The sequence below is a fragment of the Papaver somniferum genome, chromosome 7 (genome assembly GCF_003573695.1).
Source record: "Papaver somniferum cultivar HN1 chromosome 7, ASM357369v1, whole genome shotgun sequence".
In the NCBI taxonomy this organism is placed as follows: Eukaryota; Viridiplantae; Streptophyta; class Magnoliopsida; order Ranunculales; family Papaveraceae; genus Papaver; species Papaver somniferum.
Window position 1 is genome coordinate 255,866,096 of NC_039364.1, and position 17,740 is coordinate 255,883,835.

General features: G+C 35.8%; 2 protein-coding genes and 1 non-coding gene across 4 annotated transcripts; 2 read left to right on the forward strand and 1 right to left on the reverse strand.

The window, feature by feature from the left end:
- Positions 1–843: 843 nt before the first annotated feature.
- Positions 844–7,539, forward strand: LOC113296407 (putative leucine-rich repeat-containing protein DDB_G0290503). The gene is made up of 10 exons (XM_026544719.1): positions 844–876; positions 975–1,163; positions 1,352–3,931; positions 3,963–4,937; positions 5,174–5,695; positions 5,753–5,996; positions 6,086–6,738; positions 6,872–7,022; positions 7,115–7,196; positions 7,368–7,539. The coding sequence occupies exons 1-8, from the start codon at positions 844–846 to the stop codon at positions 6,944–6,946; spliced, it is 5,271 nt and encodes a 1,756-aa protein (XP_026400504.1). The 3' UTR covers positions 6,947–7,022; positions 7,115–7,196; positions 7,368–7,539.
- LOC113300163 lies at positions 4,557–5,814 on the forward strand. 2 transcript variants are annotated; one of them, XM_026549361.1, is made up of 2 exons: positions 4,557–4,937; positions 5,346–5,814. In XM_026549361.1, the coding sequence occupies exon 2, from the start codon at positions 5,360–5,362 to the stop codon at positions 5,747–5,749; it is 390 nt and encodes a 129-aa protein (XP_026405146.1). In that variant the 5' UTR covers positions 4,557–4,937; positions 5,346–5,359; the 3' UTR covers positions 5,750–5,814. The 2 variants fall into 2 exon arrangements, with proteins under 2 accessions (XP_026405146.1, XP_026405145.1); XM_026549360.1 differs by having other exon boundaries at positions 5,292–5,766.
- A 465-nt stretch (positions 7,540–8,004) lies between the features above and the next one.
- Positions 8,005–8,078, reverse strand: TRNAK-CUU. Its single transcript has one exon. It is a non-coding gene; the product is annotated as a tRNA-Lys (tRNA).
- Positions 8,079–17,740: the final 9,662 nt, after the last annotated feature.

Genomic DNA, 17,740 nt, shown 5'->3' on the forward strand with positions numbered 1-17,740 from the left:
TATTGACGGCGCACCCATTTACCGTCAGGTATTAATGTCCCTTCTTCTTCTTCTCTTATATCGTTGCTGTATTCTGTTGAAATAGTAATCTCGGTAGTGTCCTGTGGGATTTTGTGTTCAACTTCTTTTGGTAATTTCAGAAACACGATACCATTAGAAGATGTGAGGTTACTAATATTTGTGTTTTTTGGTCTCTTTTTCGTTTGATGTTGTATGTATATAGTAGTGATTGTCAGTTTATGGAACTCCATTATATGATAGTCCTGGATAAGGTTAATGTCTGTTTAGATCAAGTGATTTTAAGCTTAGTGGGATAGGATTTTCAGCTTAGTGTGGGATACACATTTTCTTTATTGTATAGAAAATGAAAAACAAACCAATTTACTAGTTGTTCTATGGTGACATACACGGGACTGTTACAATACCAAATTGTGCGAGACAATGAGTCTCTTTATGGGGTAGAAGATTGCATGCATCAGACATGCATGTGGAAAATTATGCTTATCAGTTTTCTTATGCTGGAAAACGCATCTTGCATATGCTTGGCTAATTATGCTTATCAGTTCCTGTCTCAAAAACTCACTTATTATGTGCATATTTGATTGTTAGGATAAGAAATTAGGTTCATGTTAGGGCTGAGATGTCTGACAATTAGAAAAGCATGAAGATTTAAGGAACTCCATGGTAGCTGAAAATGGGGGGGTTGATGGAAATGAACATGAAATTGAAGTTACTGAGTGAACTCCAGATCTAGGGGTTTCATCTGAAGATGTTGATTCGGCAGCTGAGGAAGGAACAAATGGTTTTGCTACTAATCACAGTATTAATGCTGGGGACGCTGAAATGCAACCACCAGCTACCAAATTAGATCATCAGGTAGGTTACAATTGTTTGTTAATTTTAGAATTTTTAGGTTTTTTGCAGTTTATTTGTGGATTTTGAGGTCTGAATTGGATGGTATAGTGAAAATCCAGGAGAGTCTTAAGGAAGATATGTTTGTTGATGCTTCTGATGAGTTGGATTTGGATAATAACAGGAAGAATATTGATGTTGAACAAGAACGACCTGTTGTCTCCATCAATGAAACCCAGGACGAGAGTCATCACATCATGGTGGAAGCAGAAGAGGAGAAAGTTGGTACAGAGGAATCTGGTTCTTCGCCGGTGAGGATTGTGGACAAACTCGTGTGTTTTTTGATGAGGTTTCACAACTTCGGGCAATGTTGAATAAAGCTGTTGCTGAGAAAGACACAATGGCGCATGAGTATAAGGTCGGGAAGTTGAACTATGTGGGTATTTTTGTTTTCGTTTGGTTGGGAAATATATGATTCGAGTTTGTATTTCTGGTGCAGGTTGAAATAAATGGCTTCATAAGAGAACTTTTTACACTTCGTCAGAAGCTTGAGGTTATCACTAGTCAGCATTCGCCAGTTGAGACTGGTGAAGGGAAAGCTGAGAATCATCACCAGGAAGAAAAAGTGGAGGGGGTAAAAGGTAGTACCGATGAGTTGATTTCTCCATTGCAGAGAATGGTCAGTGACTGTTCCAGATTAACCATGCGTCTTGAAAGTGTTTTAGATGAAAAATTGCAGTCTGGGGATGTGGTGAAACAACTCCAAACTGTTATTTTCCAGAAGGATCAAGAGATTGATGATCTTAATACAAAAGTCAATGACCTTTCGGTTTCCAAAAGTGTTGTTGAATCTCACATGGAATCACTTCAACAGACGTTGAAAGAATCATTTGAAGTCCATAATGAGTCAAACCTACATGCGGAGGTTGTATTGAAGAGGTTATTAGTTTCTGTTGGTGCAATAGTCAAGCAAGAGGACTTGTTGGATGATTCTGCTAGTGACAAGTTATCTCTTGTTGAAAGGGGAATCTCTCTAATGATTGAGAACTATAATCAGTTTCTTGTTGAAATCGATGGCCTCAAACAATGTTTGAGTGAGGTTAGGTCGGATTTCAATGTACCGGAGGAAAATGATTTAGGGTTTGTTTTTGGTGTTGCCTGTGAAGAGCTTTTTTCCTGCAAAAGAAAGGAGGTTGATTTTGTATCAAAGTTAAATCAACTAGAAGCTGAAAATAGCAAACTGATGAAGGAACTAGACAAGGAGAAAGAGACGTTAGAAGTGGTGAAGGAAGAAGCCATCAGAACCAAAGGGGAACTTGAGCAGGAAAAGGTTAGGTCTGCTAATACAAAAGAAAAGCTTGGCATGGCCGTCACAAAAGGTAAGGCACTGGTTCAGCAGAGGGATTCACTGAAGCACTCAATTGCTGAGAAGACAAATGAACTTCAGGAATGTTTGCAGAAATTACAAGAGAAATCTGATTCCCTTGAGGCCGCTGAAGTTACTGCCGAGGAGTTGGTCAGAAGCCAAATTTTGGCAGTCTCACTTCAGGAATCGTTGGCTGAGAAAACGAATGAACTTCAGGAGTGTTTGCACCGATTACAAGAGAAATCGAATTCCCTAGAAGCTGTTGAAGGTCATTCCGAGGAGTTTGTGAGAAGTCAAAATCTGACAGCTAAACTCCAGGAATTACTCTCCGCGAAGGAATCAATTCTCAAGGAAATCGAAGACATCTTGCCTGAGGGTATGCTTGCTGAACATCAGTCCACGAATATATTAGAAAGAGTCAGATGGCTTGTGGATCATAAGAATAAGTTGGATGATATCTCTTTTGAATTTCACAAAGTGAAAGATGCTTTATCTGCAGCTAACCTCCCAGAAACAGTTCTCTCTTCCAACTTGGATTCGCAGATAAATGGGCTCAAGGAGTCATTTTCACAAGCTAAAATTGACAGAACAAAGTTGCACGCTGAAGTTGCTAGTGCTTGGGTGTCTGTTGGCTTACATGAATCTGAGTTGGCTGAAGCACGTAATGAGATTGACCTACTGAGTGTGTCTCTTTTTGCAGAGAAAGAGGAGAAGGCTACTCTTCAAATGGCATTGTATGACTTATCTCGCAAATATGAAGCAGTTTCTGAAAATGAGCACAAGGTTTCATCTGAAAAGGATGGACTAATAAGAAAGTTTCTAGAGGCTTCTGAGATGCAAAACCCGGAGGACTCTGATCAAGCTGACATTGCTATGCTTGTAGAAAAGTGCATTAAGAAGATCAAGGAGCAAAACAGTACCACTTCCGAGGTTTCTCTTTTTTGCACAGAACAATTTGAGAGAATGCAGAGTTTACTGTATATACAGAATCAGAAACTGGTGCTATGTGAGAACATACTAGAAGCAGAGATGGTGGACAAATTGAAACTGATGAACTTGGCAAGCGAGTTAGAGAGAGTGTCTCGAGAAAGTGATGCACTAAAGGATGAAAATAAGTCTCTGAAAAATGATCTCGAGCGAGCTGAGGGTAAAACTGCTTTGGTTAGGGAAAATCTATCAATGGCTGTAAAGAAAGGAAAGGGTATGGTCCAAGAAAGGGAAAACCTGAAACGTTCTATAGATGAGAGGAATATCGAAATTGAAAAACTCAAGCAAAAGTTGGAGCAGCAAGGGTCTGTTGTTTCTGAGTGCAGAGATCAAATTAATAAACTTTCACGTGATTTGGAAAGCATGTCTAATTTGGAATCTGATTTTGCGGCCATGAAAGAGCAGAGAGATCAATTCGAGCAGTCCTTACAAGAGAGCAATTATACTTTGCAGATAGTAGTTAAGTCAATTGATACTGTGGCCGTTACTGTTGATGCAATGTTAGAGGATCCTGTGGAAAAGGTGAAATGGCTTTTGCAGTGTTATCATGATTTTCAAGTTGCCAAGTCTCGTGCGGAACAAGAGTTAGAAACAGTAAAACAGGAAAACATTTCAATGTCCAGCAAATTGGAAGAGGCAGATGCAACTATTAAATCACTGGAAGATGAATTATCGAAGTGTAGTGAAGATCTCTCTCTTCTGACACAAGCAAAGCAAGACATCGAAGTCAGCAAGGCCTATGTTGAGGAGGAGTTAGAAAAATCAAAAGAAGAGTCTGGACTTAAAGCTACAAAATTCACAGAGGTTCTTGCAACTATTAAGTGAAGCAGTATCATCTGCTGAGCGAAGAATTTCTATTCTTGTTGAGGAGAAGGCTGCTGCAGAAAACGAGTTAGAGAAGGAAAAAGCAGGAGTGGAATCTCAAGTTAGTGAGTTAGCAGAGGCGACCCAAACCATAAAATCACTTGAAGAAGCACTATCAACTGCAAAGAGCAGAATCTCTATTTTTGCTGAGGAGAAGGCTGCTTCAGAGGCAAACCAAACTGTAAGATCACTTGAAGAAGCATTATCATCTGCGGAGAGTAGAATTTCTATCCTTTCTAAGGAAAAGGCTGCTGCAGAGTTACATATAACTAATGCGGAAAACGATCTAGAGAAGGCAAAAGCAGGAGTAGATTCTCAAGCTAGTGAGTTAGCAGAGGCGAACCGAAGTATAAAATCACTTGAAGATGCTCTATCTCGGGTGGAAAAGCATGCCTCCGTGCTTTCTAAAGAACTGAACGATTCCCAAGTTTCTAGAGATCTCTTGGAGAAGGAGCTAGAGGAAGCAAAAACTGAAGCCAACATTCAAGCTAGCAAGGTATCAGATGCATACACAACAATAAAATCACTGGAAGATGCATTAGCAAATGCAGAGAATGACATTGCGGTGCTTGTCAATGAAAAGAGAAATACTGAACAGGAAATAGCAACACTTAATGCAAAGTTAAGTTCCTCAGTGGAAGAATTGGCTGGAACTCGTGGAGCCTCAAAAGGGCAGTCTTTGGAGCTACTAGAGCACCCCAATCATCTGGAAATGTTAATGAAAGATAGCGGGCTTCTCTTTTTATTAACACGAGGCTTTAAGAAAAAACTTGAGAGCCTAAGAGATATGCACCTCCTTCTAGAAGGAATACGGGATCGGTTCGTTGACGAAGGCTCGGGACTATTGCCTGCTCGAGCTGGCACAGAGGTACAGTTTTGATATATGTCGTTGAGCACCTTAGTTTTTCATTGCAAAGTAATAAATGGCCCTATCTCGGAGTTCTAGTTTCAAATGAAATGAAGATTGAGACAATAGATTTTTGTGTTAGCCACTGACTATCATCACAGTTACTGATAACATGATCTTCGCTGGAATTTCCTTCCCTTGATCTTCTCACATGTTTTTCCCAAAGTTAATATGGCTTCTTGTTGTTTATATTTTAGATGGATCATCACCTGGAAAATCTCCCTCCACCAGACCTTGGAAACTTTCATATCGATACAATTGACAACAGTGAGAATAGTGCTGCGGACCCTGAGAATATCTCCTCTTATTTCACAGATATCATAGAAGGTTTCAATATGAAGAACAAATTGATAATAGATAGTTTTGTAGGGTTTTCTGGTTCTATGGATGAGTATGTTGCAGTCCTCACCGAAGCATTGCAGCAAACAATAGATGGAGTTGTTGTAACGCTTGAGACTATGGAATCTTTGAAGCAGCAGGTGAAAAACGTAGAAATTCACAACCGTGAGCAAGAGAGCATGATACATAAGTTGCAGAATGATGTGACTATGATGCTTTCTGCATGCAAGGATATTGTTGATGAGCTGAGTTTTGAAGATGAAAATTTGAACTCTAGCTTGTTCTCAAGTGAAAGAAAAGCTAGTGGTGATGCAGTGGAAGAGCAACGGGGCTTACTTGGCACTGAAGGTGTTAAAGCGGTAGAGAACGTTCTAAGTGCTGTTAAAAAATTTCAAAGTCAAAATAAACAGTTGGAGAGCTTAAATAGTGCATGAGAGGTGACCATTAAAGATTTACGAAATGAATTGGAAGGGACCAAATTAAACCTTGAAAGTGTCACGCAAGAAAGGGATCTTCATCAAAGCAGAGCCTCTGAGTTGGAGACTACTTTAGAAGAATTAAAGAGTTCCTGCAACTCGATGAATCTTAAACTGGATGAATGTCTTGCCATGGAAGATGTATTGAGGGAAAAAGAAGCAGAACTATCGTCCTTGCATGTTTCTTTTGCAATTAAAAGTCAAGGTATGTAAACTCAAGTTAACCTTAGATTTAAGCTGTAAATCATTATTGGTTTTGTCTAGTGACTTGTTTGATCCTCTTTGTGATTTCAGAAAAAGAAGGCCGCCTTCTTTCAGAAGGCCAAATTCAAACCCTTCTAGAGAAGATAAATGAAATTGAGATCCCTTTTAGGGTATCAGAACTGAAGAACACGGAATCTTTTGTGGCAGATCCTGTTAAGAAGCTCTTTTACGTTGTAGATACAGTTGCACAGATGCAGCATCAGTTTGAATTATCTGCTCATGACAAGGAAGAACTGCAATCTAGACTTTCAGAAAGTGTTCAGGAAATTGAGCATCTGAAAAAGGAAGCTGGAAATATTATTAGCATTAACCAAGAGCTAGAACATTCAAAGAGTGACTTAGCTAAGTTAGCATTTGATTTGGAGAAAATAATTCAGAAATTTGGAGGGGAAGAGTTAATTAAAGAACAAAAATCTGTTACCATAAGAAATTTATTTCCGGTTTTAGAAAAGCTGATCAAAGATCTAATCCTAGAATCTGAAAATTCAAAGGCTAGAGCCCAGGAACTGGGTGTCGAATTGCATGGGAACAAAAAGTTTATGGATGAGCTGTCAGCAAAAGTTGCATTACTTGAAGTTCCAGTTCGTAAGGGTCTGCCTCCATCAGATGCTGTCCAGGATAGGAGCATACTTGAAGGGCCTTCATTGGCATCTGGTTCAGAGATATCTGAAATTGAAACCATTGTAAGCAATTTTGACTTAGGTTTTAAGCTTCCCATACATGGTTGTTGATACACACATATACCTTGAATACGGTATCCAGTTTTAGTCTTGACAGTTGGTTGCTTATACAAATCACTCACTTTTGCTTATGTAGGGTCCAGCTGGAAGGAACTCCACATCCCCCGCTGCTTCTTCTGCGGCTCATGTGAGGTCCATGAGGAAGGGATAAAGTGACCATCTTGCTCTAACTATTGATTCCTAATCCGATCGGCTACTCAACCCCCCTGAAACTGATGATGATAAAGGTTTGAATGTGGTTTTATGTACTAGATGATCACTTTCTTAAAGTAGTTGTTTTGAGTAGCTTTGGGTGGATTTCATAGCTGTTTTCTTGCAGGTCATGTGTTCAAATCGCTAAATACATCTGGTCTCGTCCCCAAACAAGGAAAACTTTTAGCTGATCGGATCGACGGGATCTGGTACATTTTCAGTTTTCTTGTTCTTTTATTTCCACTTATTTTTGGGCACCACATGAAGTGTATGAATATCTTACAATTCACTTTTTTTTTCCCATCTCTAGCTAAGGATGTAAATATACTTAATCCCTTCACTAGTTGCTTACAATTATGTGACACACCTTTTAATTGCAGGGTATCTGGAGGTCGAATTTTGATGAGTCGTCCCAGAGCAAGAATAGGTGTCGTAGCTTAGTGTCTGTTGTTGCATATTTGGTTGTTAGCCAGCATTTTGTGATAGAATCATTCCACATGAAACGCTTCCATCAACTGTTTACATTACTGCAAGTTGTACTTGTATTATAGATGTATGTTGGCTCCGTCTTGTTTTTATTTCTATTTTCTTTTTCTTTATGAATCTCCGGAACAACATTTTATAGTTCTGGAGAATCCGAGCTTACATACAAGTAGAAGTTGTCTTAAATTGTTCCACATTTGATCATTGAATTATAATCCAAAGGAAATTTATATTGAATGAGCCCTTGTATCACTCTTGTACAATTATACCTTTTTGTGAATGTCACATTCTAGTTACTGTATTTTCCTTAGTTTTATCTATCACTGGTCATCATCCCAATAAGATCGCTCATTTCAGAATCTCGTAATGCACATATAAAGATGTTTGAAATTTAAGCTCTGTTGTTTCTAGACATCACAGATACACAATAGAATTTGGATATGCTGTTTTTTAACATTTTACCCGTTCCTTCAAAAATTCCTCTCTGTTTCTCTAGTGTTAAAAATAAAAAAAAATAAAAATAAAAACAAAAAACCCTAAAAACAGGGTTTGAACCTGTGACCTTGTGGTTAAGGGCCACACGCTCTAACCAGCTGAGCTATTCCAGCTTTGCGGTGTTTTTTGTATAATTTCATAAAATTTTACCAGTTCACTGCATGAGACAATAAATTTTTTTTTGCTTCCCGCAATATGGAACTTTTCAATTGCTCATGAATCATGATTATAATTTCATAGAGGATCTTTTTACCATTGGGTTGGGCTTAATTCAGTAAACAGTGAGGTTGAGCATTGTACAACATGTAAGTGTTTCAAAATAGGCCAGATGAACTATAGCGTAAAATGAATTTCGAAATTCTAGAGTTCATGAATGATGATTATAATTATTAAATTGATAACATTTGTAAAGAACTTAACATGATAATCTGTATGGTTGTTGTATGGTTTAGTTAGGATACATAAAAAAAAATAATTAAGCGTAAGGATCACAAGAGACTTTGTGGTTTGGTGAATATAGGCCTGGCGCAACAAATCAAGGTTTTCCTTACGAAAAATAAGTGTTACCAAAAAATAGAAGCTAATTTCCCTAACTAAGAAAAATGGTTACCCAAATGCAGTTATATAATGTGTTAGTGTTTTATCTAACTCTTTTACTCCATAAGGAAATTAAATATGCTAACACTCCAATTTCATTACTAGGTTTATCCTAACTATTGACATTTTACTCTTCTTATTTATTTTGTAATGTCAAAATTGTGTTATAATCTTTGCTAACTGTTTGTATAACTGTTGAATTAACAAATAAAGAGATGACATGTATCCTACTTTTCCACCTGGAATTTTCAGGTCCCGGCCACCTGGAATTTTCAGGTTACGGCCACCTGGAATTTTCAGGTAACGATATTCACAAATCAGATTCTGTAACTGGAAATTTATAACTATTTTTCTGTGAAACTAATATATTCATATTCATATCTAGTTCGTTTAAAACCAAAACCGGTAATTTACAAAGACACCATCCACTGAATTAGGATGCTGATACAATTTGGAAAAAAAACCAAAAAAAAACTACTTCTTAGTTATACTTGTCCACTGTAAATGTTACACATACATCAGACAACAAATATACACCACTTGGATAGAGTTGGGAGCAACAAGTTCTGAGTTTGAGAAACAAGAGCGGTATTTGTGCAGCTTCTTAACAGCACCAGTAGTAGGCGCAGACTTACAAGTATCCTTCAACGCATAAACTGCAGTTGCATCACATGGGATTCATGGACACAGCGTAACCAGTACTGTCTACAGAGGACCATGTATTTCATAAACTGAATGAGAAGTCTACATTATGGGTATGTGTTTGAAGTAACGAAATAAACATACGAAGAATTCCAGATTACAAACAAAAGGTTGGGGAGACAATTACCTTGCCACATGCCTTGTCGAATACACAGACCATTTCAAGCACATATGTTCTACACCTCTTTCCTAAGTTATATGTAGTACAACTGTATCAGTATTCTTGTTTATAACATATGCTCTACTATGCTTCAAAATAAAAACAACAATCTCATTTACAAGCGGGTAACTCGATACATGGTATTTTACAATAGAGAACCATCAACTCATACCATTATCATTCAATAATAAATTCATATTCTTAACAAATATATCCACTTACAAGCACATCAATAAGATGAGCTAATTGTATGTGGATAACCACAAGAGTTTCAAACATAATTATAATTAACAGGAATTAGAAATAAAGATGAGTTATTTGTACATCTTGCATGTCCGAAAAAAAGATATATCAGTACTGACCCAATACTATCTAATACCTAAAGAAATATATCAAAGTTTCATCATAACTTCACCTTGTAAAGCATTTTTAGAAGTCACTCTACCGTCCACTTCAATCCATGGGTTTGTCCCTGCATATGCACATCTAAGAAATGTCATAAACCAACAACTGACTTTCAACTTACAAACAAAATGAAGACATAATAAAATGTAGTAACAGCTTTTCCCTCTTAATACCTTCACAACATCCAATCTGCTCAAGTCAGAGTTCTTTTGGACTTCTGATTCACAGGAATCAGACACTTAGCAAAGAACATCACACCATTTTTTACAGAATTAAGATGTTGTTGGATACTTGGATCTCGTTCCCGTTTCAAACCCCAAAATATTATAAACTGAATACTACTCATTGACAAAGAAAAACAAAAACATGATGAAATGGTTTTGCATTAAGCTTTACCAAGTGATAATAAAAATCTCATCCAGACTGATTCCATGTGGTGGACAATGTCTACAAACCACAAATTAAAGAATAAAATCAGCAAACTGAGCTTTACGGCAGTGTTTTGCAAAGGGGGTGTGAAGGTATCAGACCCGAACATAAACAACATGGTAGTATCCTGACTAGAGTTCTCTCGACAAATGCCGTTACAACATGGTAGTATCCTGCACATGATAGTAGTCACAGGAACAACCTGCACATGATAGTAGTCACAGGAATTATTGTCTTGACGCATATATAGTAGGTGATGCAGAAAGCATTGAAGGCAATAAAGAGTCTCACCTGTCAGCATCGCTTAGGTCTCCAACTGTATGTGTTTCATCAATCATCTGAAAAAACTAAAAAACTTTGCGAAGCTTACAATAAAGGACTTGCTGCAGAACAAGAAAAATGAAGAGGTCAGAAAGTATAAAACCCGTTTTCATAAACAAAAAAAGAACCCCTAAACAAAGATTATAAATAGGCAAGACATACACAGTTTGTAATTGAGCAAGATAATCTAATAGAAAAGAGTTTCAAAGAATTTAATCTTGCTTCCACTTCTTAGATAATCTCCATGATCATCAAAAACATCAAAAAACCATCAGATTAAAATCCACAAAAATTACACACAGTAGATTCAGAGATAAACAAGTTGTATAAAAAAGGGAATTTTTTTTAAAAATCATAAAATCGAAAAAGCAAAAAATTCAGAGGTAGATCCACAAACCTTTGAACACAGCCACTCCTCCAAATGGACTTCCAAAATTACCCCTAAAAATAAAGTAGAATTAGAGAAAAATTAGTACCAAAATCTTAATATACAGAAACAGAAACCTAAAGTCTTAATATCAAAACCAATTTCCAAGAGAAACTGAAACCCTAATATCTTAATATCAAAAATTCATAAAATTATACTAAAACAAAAATAGTTTTCACCTTAAGAGAGGCAAAGACCGTGAGAATGATGTGATTGATAGAGAGATTTGAGAGAAAGAAACCCTAAGTTTGGAGAGAAAAAAATAGAATCAGGTCAGGAGATCAGATTATACAGAAAAGAGAGGAAGGGGGGAACTAAAACTTAGATTTGAATCCATTCTAAAATTTCAGAGTGATTTAGCGGAAGATTTAAGGTGATAGGGGAATTTTTTTTGGAGCGGGAGAAGAAAAGATGAGGGGAAAAATGGGGATTTCGTTTTTCACGAAGTTGATAAGGTTTTGTGATGCAGAGAAACAGATGTGGTCTAACGCGGTCCACGTTAACATTTTGATCACATTCATTTCTATTATCCTAATCGACGGTCATAAATCCTTTATTTTGCTCATACGGATCCAGTCAAAAATGAGGGTTAAAATCATTTTTTTTTCATACGGACCGCGCAATTGACAGTTCAAAATTAAAATCACTTATCAATTTCTGAGACACATTCGATTGAGATGCACTTGTCTAAACCAAATAGTAGATTTCGGATAATAAGGTCGGCCTGAATTATAATCGGGAATCCATCTTTAACATGAGATCGAATAAATAGAAGTAAATTCACAAATCGGTAGATTTTGAGTTCCTCATCAGTTTCTGATATTCAAATACGATTCGCTTATAAGCATCTGATATTTCGTTGGATAACAACACACAAACTTGTGTCTTGAAGACATTATCAGATTGAGATGCGCTTGTCAAAACCAAATAGTAGGTTTCAGATAACAAGGTCAGTCTAAATTATAATCGGGTATGCATCTTTAACACGAGAACGAATAAATAGAAGTAAGTGCACAAAATCGGCAGATTTCGAGTTCCTCATCAGTTTCTAAGACTCGGACCCGATTTTCTTATAAGCTTCAGATATTTCGTTGGATAACAACACTCAAACGTGTATCTAGAAGACATTATCAGATTGAGATGCACTTGCCTAAACCAAATAGTAGGTTTCGGATAACAAGGTCGGTCTAAATTATAATCGGGAATCCATCTTTAACATGAGACCGAATAAATAAAAGTAAATTCACAAATCGGTAGATTTTGAGTTCCTAATCAGTTTCTGATATTCGAATACGATTCTCTTATAAGCATCTGATATTTCGTTGGATAACAACACACAAACTTGTGTCTTGAAGACATTATCAGATTGAGATGCGCTTGTCACAACCAAATAGTAAGTTTCGGATAACAAGGTCGGTCTAAATTATAATCGGGTATGCATCTTTAACACGAGAACGAATAAATAGAAGTAAGTGCACAAAATCGGCAGATTTCGAGTTCCTCATCAGTTTCTAAGACTCGGACCCGATTTTCTTATAAGCTTCAGATATTTCGTTGGATAACAACACTCAAACGTGTATCTTGAAGACATTATCAGATTGAGATGCACTTGCCCAAACCAAATAGTAGGTTTCGGATAACAAGGTCGGTCTAAATTATAATCGGGAATCCATCTTTAACATGAGACCGAATAAATAGAAGTAAATTCACAAATCGGTAGATTTTGAGTTCCTCATCAGTTTCTGATATTCGAATACGATTCGCTTATAAGCATCTGATATTTCGTTGGATAACAACACATAAACTTGTGTCTTGAAGACATTATCAGATTGAGATGCGCTTGTCAAAACCAAATAGTAGGTTTCAGATAACAAGGTCGGTCTAAATTATAGTCGGGTATGCATCTTTAACACGAGAACGAATAAATAGAAGTAAGTGCACAAAATCGGCAGATTTCGAGTTCCTTATCAGTTTCTAAGACTCGGACCCGATTTTCTTATAAGCTTCAGATATTTCGTTGGATAACAACACTCAAACGTGTATCTTGAAGACATTATCAGATTGAGATGCACTTCCCTAAACCAAATAGTAGGTTTCGGATAACAAGGTAGGTCTAAATTATAATCGGGAATCCATCTTTAACATGAGACCGAATAAATAGAAGTAAATTCACAAATCGGTAGATTTTGAGTTCCTCATCAGTTTCTGATATTCGAATACGATTCGCTTATAAGCATCTGATATTTCGTTGGATAACAACACATAAACTTGTGTCTTGAAGACATTATCAGATTGAGATGCGCTTGTCAAAACCAAATAGTAGGTTTCGGATAACAAGGTCGGTCGAAATTATAATTGGGAATGCATCTTTAACACGAGAACGAATAAATAGAAGTAAGTGCACAAAATCGGCAGATTTCGAGTTCCTCATCAGTTTCTAAGACTCGGACCCGATTTTCTTATAAGCTTCAGATATTTCATTGGATAACAACACTCAAACGTGTATCTTGAAGACATTATCATATTGAGATGCACTTGCCTAAACCAAATAGTAGTTTTTGAGACAAGAATCAAATTTTGTTAATCAGAGATCGGTCAAGGCAAATTTTGGTCCACACTGCACACAAAATCGAAAGATTTCGAGTCACTAATCAATTTTTGAGACACTGATCCGATTTTGTTATAAACTCTGGATATTTCGTTGGATAACAACAGAAACTTGTGTCTTCAAGACATTATCAGAATGAGATGCACTTGTCTAAACCAAATAATAGGTTTGGAATAACAAGGCCAATCTAATTTCTATTCGGGAATCCATTTTTAAAACGAGATTGAGGAAATGGAAATAACTGCACAAAATTGGAAGATTATGAGTCACTAATCAATTTCTGAGACACGAATTACAAATTCATTTAAGGTTTGTGACAAAATGTATTTACTGAACTCTGTTTGAATGCATAAACTGGTTACATTTTTGGTTACAGTTGGTTCAATTAACAAAACTCAAAACTAGCTAGTAGAAGGTGCAGTGGTCAGTTCGACCTTGATCATGCGTGATGAAAGAGATTAGCACAAATAAATGAGTTCCAAAGCTTTCTCTACAACAACAGAAACCTAATCAATGATACTGAAACCAATGAAGTGGCAAAGGATGCAAGCAATTTCTACAAGTGATATCTCAACTGCTCACCTACCCTCGGGGTTTAACCCTGAGCGGAACCAATGAAAAAGCGTATCTTCTGCAAGCGCGTCCTGGTCACAGAGGTTTACTTCATCAGCTTGGTTTTTTTAACTCTTCATAGTATTGGATTAGACTTTGTAGATTATTTCAAACTGCAGCTTTTGAGTACAAAAGGCATTCACAAGCTTAGCCCACCTTTTCACCTGTAATGAGAAAATGAAATAAATTTCAACCATTTAAAACCAGCAGTCAAAACAGGAAATATGAAATATCCAACAAGGACAAATCCAAAGACCAAGGACAAATACAAAGACCAAGCTTATGAAAGAAAAATTCATCATACAAAGAATTCTGTAAGAAATCAGCAGACGTAAAACTGCATCCGAGCTTCATGTTAGTAACACCATTCTAAGATGTAATATTTGATTATGCAGGAATACTTGGATTACCACATACAATCAAAGTAGAACATCTAGTGCAGGAGATCTAGAATAATGATCTTTAGATGCCAACTCAGGAGCATGCCTCACATCACTGGATCAGCAAATGATACATTACAGTGAAAAGTGAGTCTCAGTTTCTCTAGTGACAAGCATGTATGCCCATCTCCTAACTAATCTTGCCCAAACTTAGAACAAATTATATAGTTTCTCCAGTAGTTACAAAACATAAATGAACAGAAACAAACCCTTTAAAATATTCTAACTAGACTTCATAACTTGTAAGTTCTGAAAACAGAGGAGGTTCTTCTGGCATCCACCCTTTTATCATTTTCAGCAATTTGGTCACACAATTACCTGAATTCCAAACTGTTTCTTTATATTCTGCAGCTCCACAATCGCAGGGAGTGTACTGACCTTGCGTTCACAAGTGGGATACAATTACTGTTCAGCCAATTTTTTGTAATTTTCGTGTCGCTTTTGTGCATCTTGTTCAAACTCAAATGGATCTTCATCACCATCCTGTGTCCCATTCACATCATCTACGCAAACACCACCGCCATTCCTTCCATGAACTTCAAATGCAGCATCAATAAGAGTACTCAAATATGGAAATGCATCTTCTATAATTTGATCATTAGACACATCCTCTACTGGAATACTCATCGCATTATTACCTGGCCGCTTCTCACCATGAAAGACCCAAGTCACATACGTCTTGTCGATACCATACAGGTACAAATGCTACTGCACTTCCTTAATAATGAGACTATCCCCATTTAAACATCTAGAACATGGGAAAGGACAAACGGTTTTCCAAAGACCATATGTAGATGCATATTGAATGAAGAATTTCACCCCATCTCTGTACACTTAACCAAATCTATTATTTTCGAACATCCAGGACTTATCCAATCCCCTCTGCATTCTGAAAAATCAAACTTGACCACATTAGCATCTCATCGGGTGTGAAATTAAGCAGTAAACAAAGCAAGCAATAGACAAACAAATAAATCAAAAGCAATTACTTCCCTGTAACTATTATGTTTAAGCACATCTAGTCAGTTCTAATGGTTTCCAATGATACAAGTAAATGGTGTGAGGCATCCTAGTACAGCAGCACTAAGAAAACCATAAACAAAAAAATCAATCAGTGCAAACATATTTTGGGCAATATCATGAATTAGGTCAGTTAATGTAAATACAATTTCTAAACCCAATGTTATAATAATCCAGAAAACACCCAATTCGCATAGCATAAAATCTGAGAGACTCAATATTAGACAATCTTAAAGCAACAAAAAAAGGAAGAAGAAAGAAACCCAACCTGTAATTGATCAAGTTTGGCAAAATTAGACGCTTTGGGAGATCAAAATTAAACACCTAATTCCTTGATTGACTGAGATTCAATCCTCTAATTCCTTCGACTATCGTTGTTACATGATTTGGGAGATCAAAATTAAACGGCTTTGTTAGTGAAGAAGATAATGGAGTTCTGTCGGAAAACTTAGATAAGATTTGGTTTGGTCCTCGAAGATATCGAGCTGTATTTAAGTTGTTGTTGTTCCAATATCATTTTGGTTCCAGGATATAAGTTGTTCTCAGGTTCTAGAACTGAAATTGATTCCAAAAAAAGATTTATAAAATTCTATAATTTTATTTTACATTTTCTAAATTTTAAAATAAATCAATTGTGTTAGCTTTGTAAAATTGTGTTACTACTAAAAATGACAAAGATCTATAACATGGGGTGGATTTTGGTATACATAGATTTTGGGTAGGAATATTAGTAATAGTAATTTAATATAGAATGTGTTAGGACTGTATAACTAATGATCTCACACTTTCAATAGTTATTTAGTTTTTATGAATTAATTCCAAATTATGGTAACTATTTTATAATATGATAACTCTTTGTATGAGTTACTAGATTTATAATGGATCATTTGAGTTACCAAAAAAATTTGGTTAGGAATCCCATTGTTACAAAAACCCAAATTTGGTGTAGCAAGGAAATCTAAGATTGTACTTTACCGAAAAAAGTAGCATGTATGACTGGTTACTAAAGAGGACACAAGATATTCCAATGCACCATGTGTGTAATTTCCTGTAATTATCTCTAAATTTGGTTCCTACATTCTCATTGTTCCTAATTCTTTTATGTTACTTTAATTCTAATATTTTCTATTCTTGATAATATTAAAATATTAAAAAATCAAAGGAAAAAAATAACCCATCAAGCTACCGAAGTAAATCTTTTTGTTCATTTTATATCTTAATAAAATACCAATGGAGTAACATAAAATAGTTGAGATATAAGAATTTATGAAGGAGTTAAGAGGTTGAACGAGATTTTCTTGAAAATATGATATATTTATATCATGATCTCGCTGACGTTTTTATTGATGAAGTAAGGCATATATCTAATAATTTGGTGGATCAAAAGAATAAAAAATATATAAAAAAACAAAGCATGAGCTATAAAAATTTAAAGAACATTGAAATTTGGAGAAATTCCAGAGGGTTCTAACTTCTTATCGATTTATTTATAGAGGAGATATAAGTTTTAAAAGCTCTGAAAATGTTGTATCGCATGCGCCTTAAGTTATAGTTGTTTTTCGTGTTCAATAATTTTTATTAATTTATTGAATGTTTTACATTACTTTTTAGGTCATGAGCTTATTTATTATTAGTTTCTTTCTGTGGTACCTTTTGTTTTAATAATGATAAAAGTAATTTCAAAACATGGATCCAATTTATCATACTAATTCATAAGCTACGCACGGAGTGAAAAAATGGTTTGTTCTAATATATAATGTCACTTGATGCTAGTATCTAATAACAAGAAAAAAGTTATTTTATAAAATATGTTAATCACATGTATCACATTTATCGTATATAATATTTAGTTAACTCACATCATCTCATGTGCAGAATTGTCAATATTATATCATATACATAATCGTGTAAGATTCGATTCTTTTAATTCGATAGGTCAATTTCACAGGATAATGGATGTTTTATTTTTTATAATATATTTATCAAAACTGCTAAAAAATTGACTTGATAGTGAGAATGATAATATACCCAGTATACTAATTAGTATAAAGAAA

Coding starts and splice junctions, on each gene's coding strand:
- LOC113300163 (XM_026549360.1), top strand. CDS start 5,312: ATGAAGAACAAATTGATAATAGATAGTTTTGTAGGGTTTTCTGGTTCT.
- LOC113296407 (XM_026544719.1), top strand. CDS start 844: ATGCAACCACCAGCTACCAAATTAGATCATCAG. Junction 1,164..1,351: donor AGGAATCTGGTTCTTCGCCG/GTGAGGATTGTG, acceptor TTTCTGGTGCAG/GTTGAAATAAATGGCTTCAT. Junction 6,739..6,871: donor TATCTGAAATTGAAACCATT/GTAAGCAATTTT, acceptor TTGCTTATGTAG/GGTCCAGCTGGAAGGAACTC.